At 47.8% G+C, this 13,079-nt stretch overlaps 1 protein-coding gene across 1 annotated transcript in view; it reads right to left on the reverse strand.

The window, feature by feature from the left end:
• Positions 1–13,079, reverse strand: part of KNDC1 (kinase non-catalytic C-lobe domain (KIND) containing 1) — a 48,948-nt gene that overhangs the window by 33,040 nt on the left and 2,829 nt on the right. The window contains exons 2-4 of the mRNA XM_006880117.1: positions 9,409–9,607; positions 8,841–8,899; positions 99–245 (exon numbers count right to left, since the gene is read on the reverse strand). Of these exons, the coding sequence (XP_006880179.1) occupies positions 99–245; positions 8,841–8,899; positions 9,409–9,607 (405 nt within the window). The remainder of the gene's footprint in view (positions 1–98; positions 246–8,840; positions 8,900–9,408; positions 9,608–13,079) is intronic.

Here is a 13,079-nt window from a genome sequence, read left to right on the forward strand (position 1 = left end):
CCGAGGGGCTCAGTTGACTCTTCTCGGGGCATTGGACTGTCGATGCCTACTGGGCTCACATGCAGAACCCCGACGCTGCAAGTGCGTGCATGGCTCACCTCCAGGTGGGGCCGGTCCCCTGGCTTCTCTGCCTGCATCTGGCCCAGCAGCGCCTCCAGATCTGCACTGAGCTTAGGCTCCAGCTCGGGCTCCGGCACGTACTCCATGGCCACCTTCAATGTGGCCCCCAGGGAGTAGATGTGAGCCTGTGGGGACCCAGGGCTCTGGTCAGTGCAAAGGACCAATGGTAAAGAGCAGGGAACCTGTCCCCACAGCCCCTAACCTGCCATTCCTCCCCCCAGTGTCCCCACCCCACAGTCCCCCTCCCCACAACAGCTCTCTGAAAGAACTGGATTGCAGAAAAGACAGGTTTCCTCTGAGTGTCCTTCTGTCTCTGTCCTTTTTTGCTGCAGAACTTTCTGTGGGCTTCTTTGCTATTTTAATGGAGTCCTCATTTCCTTCTCTAACCAACAATTACAACACAAATGGAAAAATGCTTGTCTCTTATTATGTAAGGATCCCTGATGATGCGGCATTGGAAAGCTGGCAGCAGGAAGGAGATGCGGCATTTTGCTCCAATTAGGGTTTACAGCCTCGGAACCACACCAAGACTGCTGTGGCTCAGCGCTGGCCTGGCTGCAGTGGGTTTGGGCTTGTGTCTTGTGGTGGTGACATGCTGCCCTGGGAGACGAGCAGCCCATGGCCTTGTGTCTCAGGGACCCAGCCTAGCTCCTGGCAGTGGTGGTGACAGGAAGGAGGTGTCAGCACTGGTGCTTGGGACAGGACATGCCACTTTCCTCAGGTTCTCACTGCTGCCCTTGCTGGGGCACAGCAAGGCCAGGACCTGGGCATAGCGCATGGACAGGAGCGGTGGGACCGCCTTTTTAGAATTTAAATTAGTTACATTAAAAAAGAAAAACCATTTATATGCTACTGTTTTGTTAGGTGCTGTCAACTATGACTCACAGAAACCCATGAATAAGGAATTTGAACGCTACTCTGTCCTGTGCCTTCCTCATCATCTTTGATATACTCGAGCCCATTGGTGCAGTCACTGTGTCAATTTATCTCATTGAAGGTTTTTCTCTCTTTTGCTGACACCGTCTCCCCTCCACCCACAGCATGATGTCCTTTTCTAACAACATGCAAATATATGAGATGAAGCTTTATCATCTTTGCCTCCAAGGAGCAACCTGGCTGTACTTTTTCCAAGACATATTTGTTTACTCTCTTGGCAGTTCATGAGATAGTGCTCTTCTCTAGCACAACTCAAAGGCATTGAGTCTTCTTTTGTCAGCCTTATTCATTGTCCAGCTCTCAGACACACAGCAAGTGGTTGAAAAAACCATGCATGGTCTAGATCAGATGCACTTTAGTTTTTAAACTGACTTCACTGCTCCTTAGCACTTCACAGAGGTCCTTAAGAGAACATTTAGTCAATATGTCTTTTGATTTCTTGACTGCTGGTGTCAAGTATGGTGATTGTGGACACAAGTAAGAGGAAATCTTTGACAGCTTCAGTTTTCTCTCAGTCTGTCATGTTGCTTATAGGCCCAGGGGTGAGGATTTCTGTCTTCTTGATGTTGAGCTGTAATCCATATTGAAAGTTGTAGTTTTTGGCTTTCTACAGCAAACATTTCAAGTCTTCTTCACTTTCAGCAGATGAAATTGTATCATCTTCATCACACAGGTGTTGATAAGTCTTCCTCTGAGTTCTGATGCCACACTCCTCTCTTTCTCTCTCTCTCTCCCTCTCCCTCTCCCTCTCCCTCTCCCTCTCTTCCCCCTCTTCTCTCCTCTCTCCCTCCATCCCTTTTCCCCTCCCTCCCATCTTTCTTTCTTTCTTTTTGTTTTTTTTGTGTAGGTGCTGCTTCTGTGAGAGCCTTGGGAGCAGCCATTGCAGCATCTTTAGGTGCTTGCTTAGCCTTTTTTGCTTCTTTGGCCACCCGGAGAGCCTGTTCTTGCTGGGCTTCTCTAACTTCAGGCTTTTGGTTCTCCTTGGCCATGAAATAAGCAGGAGATGCACCAGTGATGGCCCTCTGGAATTTGACTGCACGGCGAGCTCTTTTCTTTTTAATTTCTTCCGATTGGCCCTTTTTATACTTCCTTCTGTAGAGGTAAGTCCAACTTATCTGCTGTGGATTTCTTTTGGAAAGGAATGCCAACTTGCATTTAGCATTAAGAAACTGGAACACCTTCCTGTCAGTCCTGGTGATCTTGTGCCCCCTGAACCTGCATGGCTTGACGTTCATGGCTACAGCTGCAGGAGAACAGGGAAGATGGTGAAGAGAAAGAGAGGAGTCCATACTCACCTTTATAAAGTCTATCTTCTTGAATGATTTGTTTGACATGCAGACTGAATTGAAATGGAGAAAGGATACATTCCTAACACACCTTTCTTGATTTTAAAACATTTGGTGTTCCTTGCTCTATTCTGACAATGCATTTTCTTGCTCTAAGTATAGGTTTTGCATGACCACAATTAAGTATTCTGGGATTCCCATTCTTCTCAATGTTAGCCATAATTTATTATGATCTACATAGTCAAATGCCTCTGTGTAGTCAATAAAACACAAACAGCCTCTTGTATCCTCTGCTTCAGGAAAGATCTGACATCAGTAATAGTATCTTTGGTATCAGGGCTTCTAAATCTTGCTTGAATTTCTGAAAGTTCTCTACTGTTTTAGCTATATTTTGATGACTTTACTTGCATTAAATATTAACAATATTGTTAGATCATTTCCACATTCTGTTGTATCACCATTTTTGCGAATGGGAACAAATATGGATCTCTTCCAATCATCTGGCCAGCTGTTTTTCAAAGACAACTTGGCATAGATTTGTGAGTATATCCAGGGCTGCATCTGTTTGCTGAAACACTTCAATTAGTATTCTATTAATTAGGTGTTGCTATTGTTATGTGCCGTCGAGTTGCTTGTGACTCATAACGACCCTTTGTACAACAGCTCTGAACCCTGCTCTATCCTGAGCCGACCTCATTGTCTCTGATACACTCACCCCCATTACTCCAGTCACTTAGTCATCCATCTCATCCAGGGTCTTCCTCTCTTGCACTGTCCATCCACCCTCACAAGTATGATGTCCCTTTCCAAAGACTGGTCTCTCCTTGCAACATGCCCAAAGTATGTCAGAGGGAGCTTCAGAATCCTTGCCTCCAAGGAGCAGCCTGGCTTTTCGCTCTCCAGAATGGACTTGTTTATTCTTCTAGCAGTCCATGGCATATCAATACTCTTCTCCAGCATCACAGCTCAAAGGTATCAATTCTCTTTCTATCATCCCTAGTCTTGTTCAGCTCTCTGATGCACAGCAAGTAATTGTGAACACTGGATCAGTTGCACCTTAGTCTCCAGACTGATATCAGTGCTCTTCAGTCTCTGGAGAGGTCTTCGACAGCAGACTTTACCAATGCAATTCATCTTTTGATTTCCTGACTGCTGATACCAAGAGTGTTGATTGTGGAGCCAAGCAAACTGAAACTGTTAACAATCTCAGTCTCTTCACTGTCTATCATGATGCTGCCAATTGAACTAGTGGTGAGAATCTTTTTTCTTGGTGTTGTGCTTCAGTTGATATTGAAGGCTGTAGTCCTAGGCTTTCTGCAAATGGTCTTTTTCAGTTTTGGCAAGCAAGGTTGTGTCATCTGCATAACACGGATTGTTGATGAGTCTTCCTCCAATCCTGATGCTACATTTCTCCTCACAGAGCCCAGTTTCCTGGATGATATATCCTGCATATTAAATTGAAGAAGTGTGAAGATAGGATGCATCCCTGGTGCATACCTTTCTTGATTTTTGAAGCATGTAGTAGTGTTTCCTTGCTTTGTTGTGACAGCTGCCTCCTGGTCCAAATATAGGTTTTATATAAGCACAAGCATTATTATTATCATCATCATCATCATCATCAATGCCTTCAATGCAGTTTGAATTTCTTCCTTCATCATCATTGGGTTTTGAGCATATGTGACCTTCTGAAACAGTTTTGTGTCAGTCAATTCTTTCTGTACAGTGACTTTGTATATTCCTTTCATTTTCTTTCAAAACTTCCTGGATCACTCAGGATTTTTCCCATAGTATCCTTCAGTATTGCAACTCAAGGTTCGAATTTGTTTTTCACTTTGAGAAATGCCATCAAGTCCTTTCTTTTTTATTTTCTAACTCTAGCTCTTTGCACATTTCATTATGTTGTTGTTGTTAGGTGCCATTGAGTCGAGTATGACTCATAGCAACCCTATGAACAACCGATTTGAACCCTGTCCTATACTGTGCCATCTTCACAATCTCTGACACTGAAGGCCATTGCAGCACTTGGTGTGTCAGCCCACCTGGTTGAGGACCTTCCTCTCTTTTGCCACCCCTCCCACCTTTCCAAGTATGATGTTTCTCTTCAAGAATAAACTCTCATAGCAACATGCTCAAAGTAGGAGACATGAAGCTTCATCCTCCGAGGAGTACCCTGGCTGCACCTTTTCCAAGATAGAACTGTTCTTTTTGCCATCCATGGGATGTTCAGCACTCTTTTCCAACAGTACAGTTCAAAGCATCAATTTTTCTGTCATCTCTATTCATTGCCCATCTCTCAGATGCATAAGTTACTGAAAAGACCATGGCTTGAATAATATGCACTTTATTCCTCAAACTGACATCATTACTCCTCAATAATTTGGAGAGGCCCCTGACTGCAGACTTTCCTAGTGCATGATGTCTCTTGATTTCCTGACTGCTGGTTCAAATCAACAAAGGTGTTGATTGTAGATCCAAGTAAGATGAATTTGTTGACAATTTCAATCTTTTCTCCATCTGTCATGATGGTGCCTATTAGTCCAGTGGAGAGGATTTTTCTTTCATTATAGATGCAAGATTATACTACATGTCATTACAGTACTTTGTCTTTTTATGCTGCCCTTTAAAAATCTTCTGTTCAACTCTTTTATGTCATCATCTCGCCTTTGTTTTGTCTTCTTGGCATTCTGGTGCAATTTTCCAGAGTCTCTTCTGACATTCCTTTTTTCTTCTTCTGTTTTTGCAATGACCTTCTACTTTCTTTCTGGATAGTATAATTGATGTCACCCATAGCTCATCTGGTCTTTGATCATTAGTGTTTGTTGTCTCAAATCTATTCTTGAGATGGTTTTTCATTCTGGATGGATAGCCTTAAGGTTGTACGTTGGTTCTTATAGACTTGTTTTCTTCAGTTTCAGTTTGGACTTGCGCATTAAGCAATTGATGGTCTGAACCACAATCAGCAGCTGGATTGATTTTTATTGGTGACATTGAGCTTCTCCAATGATTTTTTCCACAGGTGCAATCACTCTGCTTCCTGCGTAATCCATCACAGGTGAGGTCCATATGTATAGTCACTATTTGTTTTATTTAAAGAATGTTGTTGGCAATAGAAGATAATTTACCAATTGGCCAGATACAAGATGGAAAAATGAACATGACAGCATTTCTGCAGATTAGGAATAAGTCAGGGAGCTCTAGTGGTGTCTGTGGAGAGCCGTGCTACTGACCTCAAGGCCCTGCCTTCCTGGAGGTTCAAATCCACCAAACTGGCAGCAAGGCCTTTGGGTTAGCAGTGCAACTACCCAAGAACTACAACCCTGAAGAGCTTAAGTGAAGTTGGAATTAGAAAATGGGACATTCCCGAGACTAAATCTAACATGGCAAGAGGAAGAGAAGCAACCCTCTGTGTGATTTACAGCTTCCAGAGGGGGAAGGACGGTCAATCTCCTCCCAAGCAATTAACTGCCTCTTAAAGTCCACTGGAAGGTCCGCTATGGGTCAGTTCCAACTCAATGGTACACAAGAACAACAACAGAATCCCAAAGGGATCTAAGACCTCTAAGTAAAACTTTGAAAATGTGTTAAGAAGCATTAGACAAGACCTAAATGAGGTGAGGGGTTCATGAGGTGTTTATGAAGAAGACCACACCAGTTTTCCCTACATTATCTCTAGCTTCAGTGTCATTCTAATAGAAATCCTGACAGGGCTTTCATGGGACTTGGTCAACTCACTCCAAAATGTCTATGAAAAAGCAGAGGCCAGGGTTAGTCAGGACAAGTTTAAGAAAGAACAGGGTCAGGACTGTCCTGACCCCAGGCCAGGACTTCTCTGTGAAGCTGGCTGTTAGCAAGACTGGGCTCTCACTTAGGGGTCAGTGGAAAAAGACAGAGATCCAAGTTGAGCTGTGTGGAAAACCATGGCATACGGCAGAGGCACCTTCTTCCTGGGGGAAAAAAAGCCTTCAATATGGATGGAAGCTCAACATCAAGAAAACCACTATTGGGCCAATTGGCAGCATCATGATAGTCAGGAGACTGGGATTGTTAACAGCTTCAGCTTGGCTCCACAAGCACCACTCTTGGTACTAGCAGCCAGGAAATCAAAAGGCTAATTGTATTGATAAAGTCTGCTGTCAGGGACCTCTCCAGAGTATGGAAGAGCAACAGTCTGTCTGTCTGAAGACTAAGGTACGACTAATCCAGGCCATGGTCTTCACAATTAATTGCTATGCATCAGAAAGCTGGACAATAACTAAGGATTATAGAAGGAGAATTGATGCCTTTGAGTTGTGGTGCTGGAGAAGAGTATTGAATATGCTGTGGACAGCTAGAAAAACAAACAGGTTCATCCTGGAGAGGGTGAAACCAGGCTGCTCCTTGGAGGCAAGGATTCTGAAGCTCTGACATACTTTGGACATGTTTCAAGGAGGGACCAGTCCTTGGAGATGGACGTCATGCTTGGGAGGGTGGATGGACAGTGCAAGAGAGGAAGACCCTGGGTGAGATGGGTTGACTCAGTGACTGTAGTAAAGGGGGTGGGTGTATCGGAGACGATGAGGTTGGCTCAGGATAGAGCAGGGTTCAGAGCTGTTGTACATAGGGTCATTATGAGTCACAAGCAACTTGACAGTACATAACAACAGCAACAATATAGAGCAATAAAAAAGTGGGTCCCTCCCTCAGATCATAAACAAAGACCAGCTTCAGGGAGATTGAAGAAATTTTCAAACTCTTAGTAGAAAATGTTAGTGACTTTTTGTTAGACCCTGGCACTAGATGGTGGTACACGCACGTGCACACGCGCGCGCACACACACACAACTAACAAAGATAGGCAATCTCTTCCCATGTGATTAAAACTGCCTCTGAAAAAAACAAACAAACAAAAAACCAAAAAAACTGCCTCTGAAAACCTGATGAGGGCAAGTGATAGGTCAGTTCCAACTTGACGGTCCACACAGCAGCAGCAATCTTAACAAGAAGACACGTTTTCATCACCGAATGCCATCAAATGGCTTTCACAGCAATTTGAAATGGTTAACCCTGATGTGTTTCTTCTTTCACTGGTTCCTCAGCCAACGGTGGGGTTTCTCAGGGGTCAGAGTCATCTGCTTGTACAGCAGACCGGAACAGTAGCCGCACCGAAAGCCGCCTTCTTTTCAAGCAAAACCCAGTCTACCCAGGCTGCTGCCGCTCTACCTCTTGTTAGAAGCAGAGGGCCTCAGCTTTCTCCTGCAGAGCGGCTGATAGATTCAAACCCTAAGCCCAGCATGTACTTCACTCTGCCAGCAGGGCCAGCAGGGCTCCCTGCCTTCCATTAAGTCAGACAGAAGGAGATTTTTAAAAATGTAACACAATGAGCCTTTTCTTATCAGCCTTGTGTGTGTGTATTGTTCTTCATAAACATTTTACCGATGTGACATACTGTGGGTTTAGTATCAGTAGCTGTATTCACAGTACCTGTCAGAGTGAAGCTGTGCCCCACGGGGTTTTAATCACTGATTGTCAGGGAGCAGCTTGCCAGCCCTTTCTTCCAAATGCCTCTTAGTGGACCTGAACCTCCAACCTTTTGATTAGTGGAGTGGTTTAACAATTTGTGCACAGCAGAACTCACATAAACAAAAGCTTGTAGGGTTCTCAAGTGTTGAAAGTGTAACGGGTACCTGGGACTAACGTGTTTTGAGAAAAGACCCCCTGAACAAAGTGCAAAGCTACACCTCAAAGTGGAGCTGCATGTCCAGGACTGACAGGTGGACAAGAGGGCAGGGAGGACTCCTGCAGCAAGGCAGAGGGGACCATGCCGACTGGACACGCCCCCCCCCCGCCATAGACCCCTACCCGCATCCTTACCCATGAGGGGAGGGTCTGTGCCACCAGACGTGCCCACCCAGCCCTGGTGACTAACAGCCCAACTGTGCCAAGAGTGGAAGACACCGTGATTCAGTGTCGGGAGTGGAACAAGCTGGGTACTTCCAGTGTGTTAAACAGAGTGGAGTGCACCCCAGAACACATTGTGAGATCTACTGGCAAGTCAATGTGCACAGTTACAGCTCTGAAAAGCACCACATTATCAGACCAGCTCAGAGGGTGCAGCTGGCAAGGTGGGTGGGCTGCGGATGGCCCCTCACCAGTGGGAAAGGGGGCTGGGAAGAGCCCGAGTGGCGTGCGTGGCTCCACACATAGGGGCCAGCACTAGGCTAGGCCCAGGTGTTGTACAGGTAGGTCTGGGCTTGGCCCAGGTGTGGTACGGGTGCAAAGGTATAGTGCTGGTGTGGCACTGGTGTGGTTCAAGTGTGTCCCAGGTTTGATACAGATATGGCTAGTATGGTACTTCTGTGGTGTTGGTGTGACCCAGGTGTGGTACTGGTGCAATAAAGTGTGGCAGTGATGTGGCCCAGGTGTGGTACAAGTGTGCTACTAGTGTGTTACAGGTGTGGCCCAGGTGCACCACAGGTGTGGAAGGGATGAACTTGGAAAGCCTCCATCTGCCAGCACTTACCTCAAAGGTGTTCCCAGTTAGGTCAAATTCTGGGGGAACAAAGGCGCCCTCAGGGTCATCTTGGGGAAGGAAAAGATACACTCTGATTAGCAGCCCCAGAGCTCATGAGGCAAAGATGCACCTGGGAGCTGACGCACAGGACCCCTGCTCTGCTCTCTCCCCCTCCCTTGTTATTGTCCTCGCTAAGTCCAGTGTGGTCTCAGAGGGAGTCAGAGGGGACAGCACAGACACAGGAGACCCCCGCCTCCCTAGAGATGGAGAATTCCAGCCCCAGGCTCAAGGCCTGTGTCTGGAGGCGGGTTAAAGCCCCAGCTGGCCACAGCCAGGTCTCCTCCAGTGTGGATTTTTCCTGGAGAAGGAGTCAGGGGGACATGTTTCTGCCTCAACCCTGCCCCTTCATCAATCCCCTCACCTTACCCTTGGCCTCAGCCTATACCTATCCCTAACATTCCCCAAACTCTATCCTCAGCTCTCAACCCACTCTCAACCTCTTTCCTGGACTCTGTTCCCAGCTCCCTTTTCCTCTCACCCTCTGCTCTGGACCCCACTCTCCCATCTTGCCCCTCACCACTGAGCTGCTCCATGAAGCACACGTTCCCACTGGTGTTGAAGGCTAGCGTGTCCGGCGTGATGCAGAGTGTCTGGAAGATGGCTGAGTGGGCGACACTGCGCATGGACAGGCAGCACTCGAGGCACACAGCCCAGGCTTCTTGCTCGCGAAGCCCGCTGTCCCGCAAGGAGAGGATGTCGGCCAGGGACACATTCTCCTGCCAAGACAGAGAGGCTGGATGGCTGGCAGTGACTACCCCCACCTGCCGCCCCAGGCCTCAGGCCTCTCTTCTCCTTGGAAACAACGCTTGTGGGCAGGGAACTTGCCTTTGGCACATTTTATTTTCACAGACAGTAACCTTGCTATTCCTGAGTGTTAGCATCTCGAGACAGGTGTCTGCACACACCTGGTCATAGGGCATGTGGGGCTTGTGCTCCTTAGACCCTGCTCCAGCGTGTGAACATATGGTTCCTGCAGGGCCTCTGCCGCTCAGCGCCTGGACGGTGAAGTCCCCACTGCAGACACACAGCTGTGCAATAAGGGAATTGTGTGACCGACTCCAGGGCCACAAGCCACCTGGACACTAGCTCTGGAGTGCTGGAGGCCATGCTTTCACCAGGTATCCACATGGCTGGGCACCTCGCCTCCCCTGTTCTCTGCTCCCTTCCAGAACCCTAGCTGTGGTCATGGTCACTGCAATCCACACCCACACTCACACCTGCCAACACTGTCACACCCACTTACATACATGCACACAAGTGGATACATCATACACATCCCGACATAAGTGCACAGCATCTCTAACACATTCTCACACAAGTGTGCACACACACACGAGCATGCCATCACATATGCATGTGAACACCATTATACCCCACACTTACATATGTGCACACCATTCTACACACCACCCACACTTACTACATGTACAAACACCAATCCAGTTACACATGTACATACCATCACACACACTCCGATGACATATGTGCAGACTATCACAATCATCAATCATCCACCTACTCACAGATGTGCACATCCCCACTCTCACACAAATACCGCAATGTACACACATTGGATTACACATGCACACAATCACACCCCCACTTACAGGCTAGCTCACCGTCACACCCTTCACACCTACATAGACGCACACTGTCATGTACACCCATGTACATGTACACAAGAGCATACCACTACACACATCACGTGTATACATCACACATGCACATCCCCACTCACGCATGTGGCAAGTCACAGACACATCCATTGTCACACACACGCAGTGTTACACCCAGACATTCTCACATTTACAATCACACTCTCACATGAGCACTCATACAAAACCCGTCTCACACCTGTGCATGACACACACACACACACACACACACACACACACACACACATCTACAGTCACACACATTCGCATCCACACTCACCCATACATGTACACTGTCACACATCGTCACCCAGACATACATCGCACACCACATTCCCACATAACACACATGTGCAGTCACACACAGGCACCAACACACCACACTTATGTATGTGCACACTATAACCACACTCACATGTCCACACCATCAGTCGCACATCTTACAACCACATTTGCACATGCATACAACACGTGATATCCCACAAACACTCCACACTTACACCTGTGCACACCACCACACACATTCGCTTGTGTATATGTCACATACATATATGTATATGTGATATGTGTATATCTCCCCATACACTTGTGAACGCCATCTCAACCCCATCACACTTAGACATCTTACAACCACATTCCCTCAAGCACACAACACACACATGTGATCACTCATATGTACACACTATACTTACACATGTGCACACCACCACACACACGTGCATGCCATCATTCTTACAACCACACACATATATTCACAGGCTAACTTAGCATGTTTACATAAACACCTGCACTCATGCCATCTACTCACTCTTGTGACACATGCACAAACACACACATGCACCTGCACATTTACACACTAACACATGCACTCACACACATAGGAAGGCACATGTACAAGTATATGTGCAGGCAACTCATGTACGCACATAGGCCACTGACGCACACACACCCTATACACACAGACATGCACACAGGACACACCTAGTCAAGCATGCTGCACACAGGCACACACACACACATGCATACCACCACATGGGTCCATTGCACATAGGTACACATCACCCACAGAGATGGAACACACATGTACACAATCACATATATATGTATAGTACACATGGCACAAAGACACACACATACGCACACATGCACATAGTTTCAAGTGCTGTAATAAGCTGCCTGAGAACTCTCAGGTAAGGCCTGCAGAGGAGAAACAAAGCTGGTATGGGATGTCTGTTTGAGCCTTTCTCTTGCAATTGCCTGGTGACACTCACTGGTTCTGGCCCCATTCCTGGAGCTGTTGGCAGGGATGTGGCCAAGAGAAGGGAGGAGCTGCTGTGCCTCTCACATCTCAGCATGGTCTCCTGCTCAGGATCAAACACTTGCTTTCTGAGGGAACTACTCGCCCTGCTTGCCCAAGCTGGAGGCTTGCAGCTCCCACACTCTTCTTGAGTGGAGGTCCCCATGTTGGTCTTGGACATCCTGCCTGATGGGCCAGGGTGACTTTCCACACCTTGAGTCATGTTCCAGGAGGGACCCGAGGATGCTAACACACAGACTCCCTGACAAACCCCACTCTCGGGGTCCTGGTCTCCTCTACCTCCTCCACTGAGCTCACTCACAGCACCACCCCAGGTGGCACCCTAGCCCTAATCCCCATGGGCCAGCCTTGTAGATGGGAACAAGGACAAGCATTGACTGAGGGTCCAGAGACCAGGGTGAGGAAGTCAGGAGGAAACGCAGGCACTGCACACATGTTCTCCATGGTCCCCAAACATCTCACCCTCTGGCCATCAGGTGGACAGAGCCCTTGACCCCATTCCTGCTTACTAGCTTAGGACTGTTGACTAAGCCTCACTGCCTGGAAGGCCAAAGCGAAGTCTGGAAGCTACAGGTCAGAGGAGAGCTTGAGGAGACTTGTTCAGCTTAACGGACCACAGTGGACATCAATCAGAGGGAAGGGTGTGTGAGCTGAAGCCAGTATCCCTGCATTGCCCACTGACCACCTAGATGTGCACGTGTACCCAGGATGCAAGAGTCTGAAGGATGAGTGGCATCAGAGTCATCCGTGCTCCTGCGGTGCTTCCTCGAGGCTCTGAACTGGACACAGATTCCTTCCCAGGCATGGAGGTCCTGTCCCCTCCAATCCGTGCTATACCCTTCCTTGCCCCTGAGGCCCCAGTGAGGTGTTCCCCACTGAGGTGGACAGGAGCATGTCCTTGACCTCCAGCCCTGCAATGGTATGCAGAGTTCAATCAGGCTGGCTGATGTCACCCTTGGCACAGCTGTGGCATGGGTGGCTGAGGGCAGGGTGGGCTTCCCACTTGAGGATCCTCATGCCACAAGTCCCTCACACGGACAAACTGGAAGCCAGGTCCCTGACGAGCCAGGGGCCCCTGTGACACTAAAACATGCTCACTTACCTGATGCGCAAGCTCTCGCCAGCACAGAGCCCAGCCCCTGAGAGCAGCTGTGATCAGGTCCTGTGGTTGAACTCCCAGCCCAGGCTCAGTCAGTGCTCTACCTGGGGTCTGCC

This window comes from Elephantulus edwardii, unplaced genomic scaffold (assembly GCF_000299155.1).
Source record: "Elephantulus edwardii isolate Elephantulus edwardi_28Jun2011 unplaced genomic scaffold, EleEdw1.0 scaffold00006, whole genome shotgun sequence".
Lineage (NCBI taxonomy): Eukaryota > Metazoa > Chordata > Mammalia > Macroscelidea > Macroscelididae > Elephantulus > Elephantulus edwardii.